This window comes from Helicoverpa zea, chromosome 13 (assembly GCF_022581195.2).
Source record: "Helicoverpa zea isolate HzStark_Cry1AcR chromosome 13, ilHelZeax1.1, whole genome shotgun sequence".
NCBI lineage: Eukaryota > Metazoa > Arthropoda > Insecta > Lepidoptera > Noctuidae > Helicoverpa > Helicoverpa zea.
In genome coordinates this window covers 4,032,225-4,045,659 of record NC_061464.1, presented here as the reverse complement: position 1 = coordinate 4,045,659, position 13,435 = coordinate 4,032,225, and the positions used below count along the sequence as shown (strand labels likewise).

Here is a 13,435-nt window from a genome sequence, read left to right as displayed (position 1 = left end):
TCCATAGAATAGTTTATAAAATAATCTGACTAAATAAAACAATGAGTGTTTGAGGCCTAGCTTGTCTCTCGTGATTTTAAATCTTCATTTTAACTATAGAGTTTTAAAAATCATGCAAAATTAAATGCGCACAAAATTTTATGAACTTGAAAATTCACTGTTTATGTGTTGAGAATTGTACAGAGTAAATCATCAATTATTTATTAACGTGGTTTGTCGATAAAACATCGAATGACTGAGTAATAAGAAGTTTAATTAATTATTTCAGAATGTTATATTTATTTGTTAATTAGATATATTTGTCGAATTATGTGAAATCATCAGATATATCAAGTTTGACAGAAAAACTAGCTTATGTATGAGCTAATGTCTAAAAAAGGAATTTCGAATGTTTAAAAAGTGTAGGAATGTTGTTTTAAATAAAATTACGATGAAAATTGACATGTCGCGATTTTAAATTATAATTTTCACGAGAAATAAAGCTGAGGCAAAACGCGTGTAAATATTTGACAACTTTTTAATTTAGACGAATCTAGTGTAAATCTAATCTAGCTTGAAGTGGATATCTTTACGAAGCGCCGAGTGTGTGATATTTTTTTCACGCCATTCTTAGAAATAACAGTTTTTAAGTATCGGCCTACTAGGCCAGGTTAAAACAAACTCATTTCTTTCGCATAAAAACTGTCTGTTGAAGGGATAGATCAAAAATATTTCATGATTTTAATTTTCGAAATTAGCCGGTAAATATTAACTTTTTTGTCTATTAAATTGCCAACCACACACCGGCGCATGTCTGTAATAAATAAAATAATAATAAAATATTAGATGTCACTGTATAACAGGTGTTTACGTACGTACATAATCTATATACTTGTTAATATTAATTCATAATTATAACAATGTTGATTAATTGTCATTTCATTTTCAAGTGTTCTGCGGTTGAGTTCACCGAGACGTAACCTTCGTGCAATACTGGTAAAAAGTATAATAATATAGAGATATTAATCATCATTGATAGAAGAGTTAACGATCTGAGTGATACTCGCTGAAATAAAAAAAAAACTAACAACGAAAATGTTCTGCTAAAATTCGATGTGTAAAATGTTTAGTAAATAGACGAATACGTACTACACACAGTTAACACACAGAAATGGTATTGGGTTTGAAAAAATGAATAAAAAAATGAGCTTCTAACTTCCTCGGTGAACCAACTAATAGAAAAGGTATTTACACAAATTAATTGTTCGCAATGAATCTGAAGATAGTTGTAAATTTCGCTTCAAATTTTACGTCAATTTTATTTGATTTATTTTTGGTATTACGTGTGAAAGCTGCCCGGGTAGTCAAACGGGTGTGTTTTGTAATAATAATCGATCGACAGTATAGGTTGTATGTTCGAACAACTATTGAGTTTCAATGGGGTCAAATAAAATTTTAAGAACTTATTTTTGTGAATTTTATTCGTAATTTCCTTATCCTTTAGTATAAACATGAGTTTTAACTCGATAACAGTATAATACATGCTTAAATAGAGTTTTTCCTTACCTATTTTGTCAAAACAACATTCGAAATGTTGTTATCATAATAGAAAATGGTTATTTTCACTTGGTTTCAGGGAACATAAAGTACAATTTAAATATGAAAAGATTCTTGTCTAGCTCCAACTCGGCTATGCTCAATTGTTTCAGTCTTTTTTCCACGCTCTGTAGTACTGCCAGCTCTGGCGGTGTCAGGGTTTCTTCCACCTGAAATATTTCACAAAGGCTAATGTTATTTTCATGTAAGAGACCACCCGATGTACTATAGATATATATGTACATGAATAATTGACGCTGGCGAAAATGATCGCGGAAGCTAGTGATATATGTATATTTTTCTTCGTAGGACATGAATGTAGCTGGGCTGTGAGATTGTTTAAGGCTTAAGAAGGAATATGGTCAGGTTATAGTCAGTAACCGTCGTATCACAAAAACTTTTAAACTTCTGTTGAACACTGGTCTAAAAATAATACAAATTATGACGTTGAACTAAGGTCCGTTTTGCAGACACATTAGACAAGTGTTCAACAGGTGTTTAATTTTTCGTAGTAAGGCTGTTAGAGTCTGACACTTCCTCACTCATTGCCATTTGATGATTGTCCATAAAAAGAGTATGCATATAGTTACATCGTCGATGTTCTGCTGCGGCTCGCCGCGCAGGCGCATGCCGTGCACGATGGTGGCGACGCGGCGCCGCTTGTCGCGCAGCCGCGCGTGCGCCGTGCTCTCGCGCGAGTGGCGCCGGATCACGTTGTGCAGCGAGCGGTAGCACATCTCCAGCGCTGATTGCGCTACCTGGTAGTATTGATCATTTTTATTATATTTAAAAAAAATCAAGAAACTAAGGCTAAGTTCAGATTAACGCGCATTGACGCGCGCTGCCTAATTTTTAGTAGGTATCTAAGATAGTAGATTGTGTAAGTTGATTCCTATACCTACTAAGCAGTAACAAGTGCCACCAGAGCCTTATCTCCTTATCACAATTATTAGAACACAAAAAAATGCCTTGAAAGCCAAGTTTGTACGTGTATCTTTGTTACTGCATAACGCGGGAACAATCGAATAATCTTGGCAGTATTTGTTATAAAATATGACAGTAATGGAATGATCATTCATCAGAGTACCATTAGGCTATCTATTCTATTAACTCAAGTATTAAATACTCACGTCATGTAAATTGATGTGGTACAAATAAATTGCTTTCGCTAATCCGCCCGCCGAAGCTGCTTTCCGCATTGGCTGAAAACACAAAGTATTGAAACGTAATGTGCGGAATTTACCAGTGAAATTCTGTACTTAACAATTAATGCTGAACTAATTTCAGTTATACAAGATAAGACTGCCAAAGATGTTCAAATGACAGCCGGGAAGCCTTCCCGATTATCCGAAACACGGAAGAACTCGTCATGACAAGATAGTCACCCATCCAAGGACCGATCGCTCGGCTTTGGTTTAGCCACGAGTTTTAAGAAGAAACATAACGTATATTACCTGTACACTAATAAAGTGTTCCTCTAACAGTTTGTATGTGAGCTGCTTACATTCCTTGTTCACTAACATGGCGTTTTTCTGTATGTCGTCTTCTTCTATATACTTTCTTGAACGAACTAACCTGTAAAATGATCATAAATTAACTTTTTCTAGCTGTTTTGCCTACTTTTCTAAAATAACATTTATATCCTCGGGTTAAAAGAAAATAATGAACTATCATCGACACATATAGTGTATCCCATCTTTTATTTGTTTGAGGCGCATTTACAAATACACTCATTTGTTTTATAGGATTTTACAGTACCTAATCATTAAAATTGGTACCACTACTAAAGTATTACTCACTAAGGAATCGATAATTTTAGGGTACAATTTTCGCATAACCAATAAAATTTGTGATCTATTAATTTATTTTAAAAAAGTACTGCCACATCACAAACATTTAACATTCGATAACTTAAACTACTTTTTTAGTTTATGGCCTGATGCCTGATGATCCATACCAAATGTGATTTTGAGCACAAGTACACGGTTGTATCCCATATTGTTTCTGTATTTCCATTCCCCACTGATTTAAGAATATATCTGCACTACTAAATTGCAGTTACAATTAGGGGAATTCCACGTTTTAGGGGTGATCGTAATTTTAGGGTAATATAAAAGTATAATACCTAAATATCCTCGCAGCCTTAGAGCCGAGCCGCTCAGTGACGAGATGCTCCAACGCGCAGACGACGAGCTGCAGCGCGGCGCGGCGCGTGCACACGGCGAACTGCCCCGCGCCCGCGTCGCCCACGCGCCGGACGAACCCGCATCCACTCTCCTCTGGGGGAAAAAAGGGGGCAATAAGTAGATGTGTGCCTTATAATGGGGAAGTTAAATTATACAGACATGAAAAAAGAGACAACTGATAAAACGTTTAGAAGTCCAGTTTTGTACATGTGCAGAAAAAAAAAGATTGGTGTTTATAATTATTTTTTAGTAACTGTTTCCCGTAGCTACACCCACTGCCGTATCCGAACATAAATCTGAATATAGCCTTCATGTCAATTGGTTCAGCCATGCTAAAGAAACATTGAAACTCGTTTTTGAAATTGTACCTAATAATAGATTAATCTCTCTAATTGTCTATCGCTCTAAAGTTTGTAGTTAGAGAACCCAAGACTGAGTTAAATTATTATTCTCCTTCGTACACAATCTTCCAGCTTTGTATTAAAATGTATTTCCATATTCACTTAAGTATGTGTAATAATAATTCCCATCATGTATTTTATTTATCCTTTTGACATACCCAAAACCTTAAGATACTGATCAACGAACTGATGCAGCGTTGGCCTGTCGGCTGCGACTCCTCGGCACCTCTCCTTCAGCTCGATGGCGCAGAGGGGGCTGGACTCCGGCGCCCACGCTGGCGAGCGGAGGTACATTTGTTCTAGGAGGAACCGCATCAGTTCACCCGCTGGAAGATAAATATAAATGTGCATTTATAAGTAAGAAAAATAACAAATAGTCATAAAAATAAAATTATAAATTTAAAAAACCCCCGACCCATAAAAACTACGCAATTAAACCCCATGAAAAGCAAAAAATAACTTTAAACAGTACGTAAATACAAACTAAAGCATGTCAGACTAAACTAAATTTTGTCGTGTCGGGGGACCGCTCTAATTTATTAGCCTAACGTTAGAAGTAATTATATACTACTTATAACTTTGTATATAATTTTGTATAGATATGTGTTTTTTTATACGAGTGTTGTAATTAGGTAGGTATCATTTGATTTATGTAAGTATAGGTAAAAAGCGGTCCCCCGACACGTCAAAATTTAGTTTAGTCTGACATGCTTTAGTTTGTATTTACGTACTGTTCAAAGTTATTTTTTGCTTTTTATGGGGTTTAATTGCGTAGTTTTTTTGGGTCGGGGTTTTTTTTTTAATTTATAATTTTATTTTATTTCATGCTTTTTGAAGGAGCTCCTTAATTTTTCCTTCTTTCATTTAATTTCTTTTATTTTAAGATGGGGTCGCTATATGCGATCTCGGCCAAAGGAAGCTGTTTAACAATCCTCATGACAAACTGGCTCTGGGAGAATTGCACAGATTGAAAATCAATAAAGATTAACCTTTGGTCATTCTAGATTTTCAGCAAAAATATACATCGGTTTATCCGTTTCATTCCGGCATTCCAGGGTTTCATCCGTCACATCCCATTTCCAGCATCAGGTTCTCGTCAATTAGAAACATGAAGAGAACTAGTCAAGACAAATTCAACGAGCCCAAACTCGATGGGTTTACTTAAAGGCAGTTCAGGGTTACGTCTCCTATCTTCGTACCCTAACAGCAGACTAGCTCAGTAGTTCTAGAAGACATTAGTGTTTCAAATTTCAGATCCCACATATGCTTGCAAGTAAACTGAGCGTGTAACATTCCTATCACACCTATCAAACGAGCTGATGACCTTGAAGACCTGAACCGATTTCCACCAAACATAGCTAAGAACACTCCCGAATGACATTCCTTTCAAACAAAAAAAAACCGCATTACAATCGGATCATCCGTTTGGGAGCTACGATGCCACATACACACGCACACACACACACACAGACACGTCAAACTTATAACACCTCGTCGTTTTTGCGTCGGGGGTTAAAAAACAGGCTTTTTGTAACGTTTCTTAGCTAGTCGCGTATTGTCATCAGCATTAAGTGCGTGTGCAAAATTTCACCCTAATCGAAGACCGGGAAGAGGGTCAAATTAAGTTTCCAAGATTTTCTTACATACATAGTTACAAGTGAAGCTAAGGGCCTATGCACACCACGTTTTATAAACGCGCCGTCGACGCGCGTTTGTAGCGATACAGACGCGATACGCACGCAACACAGACGCAGCCTGTAGACCTTTGCACACCTGTATACATACAGACGCGCGTGTGTAGCGATACAGACGCGATGCAAACGCGCGTGTGTAGGGATGCAAACGCACGTTTGTATCGATACAGACGCGCCGGTGACGCGCGTTTGCATCGATACAAAGGACAACAAACTACTCTGCAGGATAAAAACGCGCCGTCGACGCGCGTTTGTAGCGATGCAACGCGATGCAAACGCACGTTTGTATTGATACAGACGCGCCGGTGCCGCGCGTTTGTATTGATACAGACGCGCCGGTGCCGCGCGTTTGTATCGATTCAAACGACAACAAACTGCTCTGCAGGATAAAAACGCGCCGGCGACGCGCGTTAACAAAACGCGCGTCGCCGGCGTGAAAAACGTGGTGTGCATAGGCCCTAATATAAGCGAGTTAATAATAAAAAGAAAGATATTTTTCCCAAGTTTGATTTAAATTCCTTACCATTTTCATCAATACGACGCGTGATTGCTTTGATCATGATTTCATCTCTAAAGTCAAGGTGAAATCTATCGTAGTTAACTCTCCAATAAATATCTGCAAAATATAATAATGTTATCTTTAGTAAGAAAAAATCACTGGTGTGTAAGAAAAAATCAGAAGATGACCATTGCGTCCAGACCATAATTTGTTGTTTATAAAGAAAACGGAAACTGGGTTCTGGTGGTTAGATAGGCAGTCGCTCCATGTAAAACACTTGTACTCAGCTGAAGCCAACTCCAACATAATTGGGTAAGTTTAGACATTCTTGTGTATTCAAATTGTAAGTCTTTCAGTTACTTTTTAATCAGAAGTTTACAATCACCAAAAACTAACATCTTTTCAGAGATAGTATTTAACATCTCAATACACCAACACTAAACAATAAATTCCATCACAAATAATTATTTCAATACTCACTATCATTAATCTCGCTAATACTGCCAGTGTTCATAGCCTGCACCAGAGCCCTAGTATCCAGCTCCGGTACTATGGTAGCCACAGGCACCAGCGTGGGTATCTCACTGCCTTCCTTCAACTCGGCTACGGGAGCTTGCTGGATGTAGCCTGCCGTCACTAGGCTTATAAACATGTCTTTTAGACTTATTATTGTTATGTTCTTTTCCTGAAAAGGAAGATAGGCTTTTTTTTGTGTAAATATTAAATGAAACAGATTTATTACAAGTTGAAAAATCATCAAATTATGGTGATCAGAATCTGGTAATCATGGTCATATATACACTGTGAGCGCGAACACTGCATGTGCGATGCAGGATAGTTGCGTCTCCGAATGTGTAGATGGCGGTGTTGTGAGTTGTAGTACCGCTACAGTACTAACTATAATAATATTGTAAAACTTAAGAATTTGTTTGCTTGAATGCCTTAATCTCAAAAAGTACTGCAACAATTTGAAAAGTTCTTGCAAACTAGGCATAGAATGTTACATTACGATTTGGAATGGTTTTTGTTTCATAATTTAAATATGGAGTTCATGATTTAACAAATATTCCAGTTCCATGCAATATTGTGCAAATATTCCCTAAAATCATTGTCGCCATGTGAATAAGTGTACCTTGTCATCCTTATACTTCATGGCCAGTGTAAACAGCAGCACGGTTGCAGTGCAGGTGGCTTTCTGCAGCAACTCCTCAACTAGCAGCTCAGCCTCACTGCCAAACTTACTCTTCACCTGTAGGAGGTACCTGGCAAATGCGTGTTTGTTTATTATCCTTACTTATTTCAAAGTACTGAACCAATTTAAATGTACAGAAATAGTCTAGCCTGAGAAAGAACATAGGCAACTTTTTTGCCATGTGAAAGCAGCAGCAGCACATGGCTAGTTGGCATACTACATGGGAATGGCTAGTTCAGATACAGTCTTACAGAAATTTTGTAGTTATTTTTCACTTCTCTATTAATGAATACACTGTGCACATAATCTGTTAAAGAATTTACAAAATCCTATCTAAGTTGCTATAAACTTTATCAACATTGATACACACAAATCTTCAGCATTTATGTATTTCACTTACCTAGGATATCTGATGAGAAGGAGTACATTATCAGGAATCAATTTATAGTCAGCTATCACTTCATTGGCAGAGGGTTCAAATGTAGCCAGGTCAAACTTGAGCAGAGTACGAAGACAATCTATCACCTAAAATAAAACATTTCATTGGATTAATGCAATACACGATATGATATGACTATGTAGTAAAAGCTTAGAGCAAAGAAAAAAATTGCTTAGATAATTTTAAGTAAATAACACTCTGTAATCTTCTATGGAACCTTGTCAGCAAAGTGCGTGCAAAGGATTCAAGACAGAAAAAAAAATGAGTTATAAACAATCTTTCACAATAACGAAATATTGAAAGTTGTAATGTACATTCTATGCTGAATAACATAACCTATAGATACTACATTTTTGTTGCTTATTACCTGGTTTCGAGGAAAGCCAGTGGTCTTTACTATCAGACCTATAGGCTTGCTGCCATATGTGAATAAGTCGTCTCCCACTTTTTGCACTAATTCACCAAAATATCGGTGCAAAATCACCGACACAACACGACCCAGCTGATGCGACATTTTCTATGAATATTGACTCCCAATTTGTATAAAAACAAGATATAAACTACTTATATATCCTAATTAACGCATCAAGACATTTAGTTTAACACATTTTTGTGAATTAGTTGATTTAACTTGCAATAAATATGAAAGTTACAGGTTATGATGTTTTATTTACAAGATTTCCACTTCCCTTTTTGCCAACTTCAAGTAAATTTAAACTTACAACTTGAGGAAAATTTCATTCATTCTTCCGTTTCCGGGAAAAAAACCGTAACCATTTTTAAAATGAAAACATATCTTTATATAGCCAAAGATAGCTTATAGTACCGAATTAAATTTATTTTTAGTCTATGTCTACGAATTATGATCTCACATGGTGCACAAATAAAGTGGCCTATTGCTTTTTTTTTGCATGAAACATGCTTGAAATGAAACGTAAGCCATATAGAATATCCGGTGAACTCCCGGTTAACTACAGTTTATGAAGATCGACATAAACAAATAAATGGCAAATTTTAGTTCCCGGTGATCACGCAGTACTCTTTGTATATCGGTAAGTGCTAGCAATTTTATGTGCGAAGTGCGATTTCTGAGGTGTTTGAAATATGGTAGATGATTGTTGCGAAACAATAAGTGGTAAGATATCAAATCTGTCGGGACAATTATTAATGTTCACATGGATTACGTATCAGTCTTTGTAAACTACGTCAACTGTCAAATCTCTACAAAGAAAGTGCAAGCAAAACAAAAGTTACAATATAATAAATTAATTAGATAGTTTGTAACAAAATGAACATAGAAAGTGCTGCTGTAAATATTCTTAAACGGGGCGTCGAGTTGGACACGAAGAAAAGATACACAGAAGCGCTAGTATGTTATCAAGAGGGCCTACAAATATTGGTGGATAAAATAAAAGGTAAATATTCCTCTGTTTACTGTTATTAATTTTTTATCTCATTGTAAAAGCGAATAACAACATTATAATTAATTTATTTGGTTTATAATAGGTGAGAATGACGATTCTTCTAAGAAATACCTAAGAAAGAAAGTGGAAGAGTACATGAACCGAGCAGAGACAATAAAAAAGTTAGTTTTACAACAAAAGGAGGCTGGACAGTTTCATGAACAAGTGCACATAGAGAATAACTCTACGGGTCACAGTTACAAAGCTTTATTTGGAAGATTTTTAGATGAAGAAGTACGCTATGTATCCGTAGAAGACCCTTATATAAGAAGTTTCCATCAGGTGGGGGCAAAAAGTTTCTTACAGTTAATTTTTAATCATAATTAAGTAGTAATAACTTTTCATTATTATGTTTATATGATTAATATAAAAGTAACTTATGAGTCATAACGGAAATATCACAATGTACAGTCAGCACCAAAAGTTGATGAACAGAATACATTAATTAAGACTGCATTAAAAGTTTTCTGAAAATCACTTCAAAAACTTTTCAAAACACCGACGAACTTTCTGCCAGCAATTAGACCAAAACAAGGTTTAACCAATTTCTCAGCAATTGTACAAAATTCAAATTTAGAATACACTCTCACGCATGCTTGGCTAACCCTTTTGATGCTAGAAACATACTACAATCATTAAAACCCTTTGAAATACACGTAAAGTCCTTAAAACTAAGATTTCGCATAGGTGCCCGTTTTTTTTGCAAAAGAGTGTATTTCCAAAATAATTATTAAAATTATTGAAATAGATACTAACGTGTTAACATACATTATTAAGGTCAAGCAAGTACTGTCCCAAAAGTAGCTGAACAAAATAAGCGTCAAAAGTACATTAACACACGGCAACATTAAAAATATACTTTGTTAACCTAATTTTGTATTTACTGCTGTTTATTGACTTTTGATACAATGATGTTCAGTGACATTTGGATTGATGGTGTACAGCGACTTTAGGAATACTAGTGCACAGATACTTTTGAAATACTCGTGTTTAACGACTTTTGTAAGTTTCTGGTGTACAGTCTATTTTGTTTCCTAGTTGCGACTATAACTTATGGCATTTCATTGTGAACAGGTGTTTTGTCATGTCGATTCTGTTCATCGACTTTTGGTGCTGACTGTACAACTCGTAATATGATTACGTTTTTATTTTTAGTGTCAGAATTTCCTGAGGCTTTGTGAGCTATTAGTGCGCTCATGCACAAATCTTCAGTTAATAGAATTGATTACATCAAAAGATGGCCGATCAGAGGGAGATCAAAGGGAGTGGTTTGTAAACCTGAGCAATGATCTGGCAAAGTACAAGATAAAATTGATTGTACAATTCTCGGAGACTTTACATGATCGCCAGATTACGTAAGTCTTACTGTATTTATTTTATAGACACTGTTCTTCCCAAAAGTTGTAGTGTCCAGAGGGATTTAATTGCAATCAATATTTAATATCATCAAAAGCAGCCTATATGTTGGCAGTTTCATTAAAAAGTCTCTAATTTCCTTTTATTATTATGTCTGTTTTTTATATTCTGTCTTCATATTCCATTTCTAATTTTCTATTTCATAAATTTCAGATTAAGTTCTGGCTGGATAATCAAAATTGGCAGAGGTTTAGACTACTTTAAACCACCGGAAAACAAATTTTGTTTAGGTGTCTATGACTTGGATCTACGAACATGCCACGAGACGACCGTGGACATATTCCATTCTAAGAATGTCAAACAATCTTATGGATGACATTTAGATTTAGTGAATCTTTGATGCTTGCTTATTATAAGAGAAAATAAATCATTTTACTATGTTATGTGTTCATTTCTTTATCAATACAAGTCTTGCTTTATTTATATTAATTTACCTACTAACAACTTGATTCAGATAACATAAGGTCTTTCTCAACAAACCCACTATATTGATGTGGTCATTAATGGATGAAATGGCGGCAGGTAACGGGAACAACTTGTGACCCTCGTATTCCCCTTAAAGTTAAGGGGAAAATTTACAAGAGTATGGTCAGGCCTGCTGTCTTGTATGGATCAGAGAGCTGGCCCACAAAAGCGACGAATGAAAGACAATTGCATGCGGCAGAGATGAGAATGTTAAGAGGTATGTGTGGAGTTACGCGAATGGATAGAGTGAGAAATGAGTATATAAGAGGAAGTTTGAAAGTAGCGCCGGTATCAGAAAAACTGCGTGGAAACCGGGTGTGCGTTCGCGCAGCGGAATGTTGTTGAATTTAAAGATTTTAATTATGCAGACCATACACAATTATAGAACGTCTTACACTAATTATCTGCATAATTAAAATCTTTAAATTCAACAACATTCCGCTGCGCGAACGCACACGGAAACCGGCTGTCGTGGTATGGGCATGTGATGCGGAGGGATGAGAGTCATGTTGTGAGGAAGGTGATGAGTATGAACGTGGACGGATATAGTGGAAGAGGAAGACCAAAGAAACGATGGATGGATTGTGTGAAAGTAGATACGGTAAGAAAGAATGTTACTTGTGAGATGACGGCAGATAGAAGAGTATGGAAGAAGAAAACATGCTGCGCCGACCCCAAATAAAATTGGGATAAGGGCAGGAGGATGATGATGAACTTATTAATTTTGTTAGGTACTTCCCAGTTTCTGTGTTGCAATACAAAATATATTAATTAAGCAATCTTGAAAAACTAGTTCACCTATAGTGAATTGGGTGTTCTTGGACTTATCCTCAAATCGTCAACCAAATAATAATGATTCGATCTAAAAATGATTTTGCTGATAAAAATAATTTTACAAATTGCAACTGGCCAGCAAAGAAAAAAGTGGCTTTCTGAGTTTCATACTTCCTAATTGACAGATTAAAGTCAACATCGAGTCTAAAAAATACTCTGTTACCGCTAGAATTTTAAATACTTGGTATTATAATTGAACACATTATATTTATTGTTAAACTCTCAAGAAATTCTTACGCAATGGACTTGGATCCGCCTGATTTCGCACAGAAGTTTGTCTCTTATAATAAATATTTGTTTGTGGATATGCATAAAGGCATATTACTTGCGATATTTATGTTTACGCTGATTATTGTTTGCGCTTTCCGCAATATGCTTGAAGTTGAAAGGGTATGTATCAGTCGCCGTATGCCACTGTAGGACACATAAGATCGGGCTGTAAGGGCTACATCACACTAGCGATTGCGAGATTTCCCTGTTTTCCTGTAAAGGTACCTATTCGCTGCTCTTCACCCCACAACCGCAAGTGTTATAAGGCCCTAACCGTCAGTTGCACAAAGCTCCATTAAAGTTAAAGCTTCTTTAAATTTGTTGCTGACTCTTTGTCAACAAGATAAAAAGTGTTAGCAACTGACGGTAAGACAGACGATGTGTAGTTTTTAATTTTATGCGATTTTTTTTATCGTGCGTCATAGTGTGTCTACGACTGAGACCTGCATTTGCTTGTTTTCGGTGCGGAACACGTTCAAATTTGTACGTTGACCCATGTTCGAATGGCAATATGTAGGTAGGTACACCTAATTACGTTGGTGTAAGAATGCAAAGGTCAATGTACGGAATTCTACGTGTTCCGCGGTACATTTTAGCTAAGAACAAATCTTATTTTTCAGTTGCTGGTGTGGCTGTTCATAGTGTCCTTCATTTTGTTCATGTCTAAAGTGATAAGAACTCCTAAATTATATTCTTTATGGAATATCAAACCTCCGAATCGGAAGGCGAGACGGTAACCCGAAGTGGGAACTATTCAGTATTTCTGTTACTAATATGATTTGTATTATAAAAGGTACTTACTGATGTACTTGAGATTTGATTATGAAGTAATAGAGATAATTTTATTAATTATTAAATATGTTAGATGGTTGAATTCGTTGTTTTCGTTTCGTTTCTTTTTCGTATAGCGTACATCGTTACCTATGGTGTTTAATTTAAGCATAGGTAATCGGAGCTACGTCTTGTATACGCATGGTAGGTAAACCCGTTCCGGGAACGGG

General features: G+C 36.1%; 2 protein-coding genes and 1 long non-coding RNA gene across 3 annotated transcripts; 2 read left to right on the top strand and 1 right to left on the bottom strand.

Moving 5' to 3' along the window:
• Window positions 1-1,442: 1,442 nt before the first annotated feature.
• LOC124635478 (DNA-directed RNA polymerase III subunit RPC3) lies at window positions 1,443-8,695 on the bottom strand. The gene is made up of 11 exons (XM_047171334.1): window positions 8,354-8,695; window positions 7,948-8,072; window positions 7,488-7,617; window positions 6,836-7,040; window positions 6,380-6,472; window positions 4,321-4,488; window positions 3,701-3,854; window positions 3,030-3,150; window positions 2,706-2,777; window positions 2,166-2,333; window positions 1,443-1,745 (listed from the first exon to the last, which is right to left on the bottom strand). Exons 1-11 carry the CDS (start codon window positions 8,498-8,500, stop codon window positions 1,602-1,604), a joined length of 1,527 nt encoding a protein of 508 aa, XP_047027290.1. The 5' UTR covers window positions 8,501-8,695; the 3' UTR covers window positions 1,443-1,601.
• A 32-nt stretch (window positions 8,696-8,727) lies between these two features.
• On the top strand, window positions 8,728-13,308 carry LOC124635482. The gene is made up of 2 exons (XR_006985017.1): window positions 8,728-9,038; window positions 13,055-13,308. It is a non-coding gene; the product is annotated as an uncharacterized LOC124635482 (long non-coding RNA).
• LOC124635479 (MIT domain-containing protein 1-like) lies at window positions 9,185-11,248 on the top strand. The gene is made up of 4 exons (XM_047171335.1): window positions 9,185-9,401; window positions 9,493-9,731; window positions 10,605-10,804; window positions 11,019-11,248. Exons 1-4 carry the CDS (start codon window positions 9,275-9,277, stop codon window positions 11,179-11,181), a joined length of 729 nt encoding a protein of 242 aa, XP_047027291.1. The 5' UTR covers window positions 9,185-9,274; the 3' UTR covers window positions 11,182-11,248.
• Window positions 13,309-13,435: the final 127 nt, after the last annotated feature.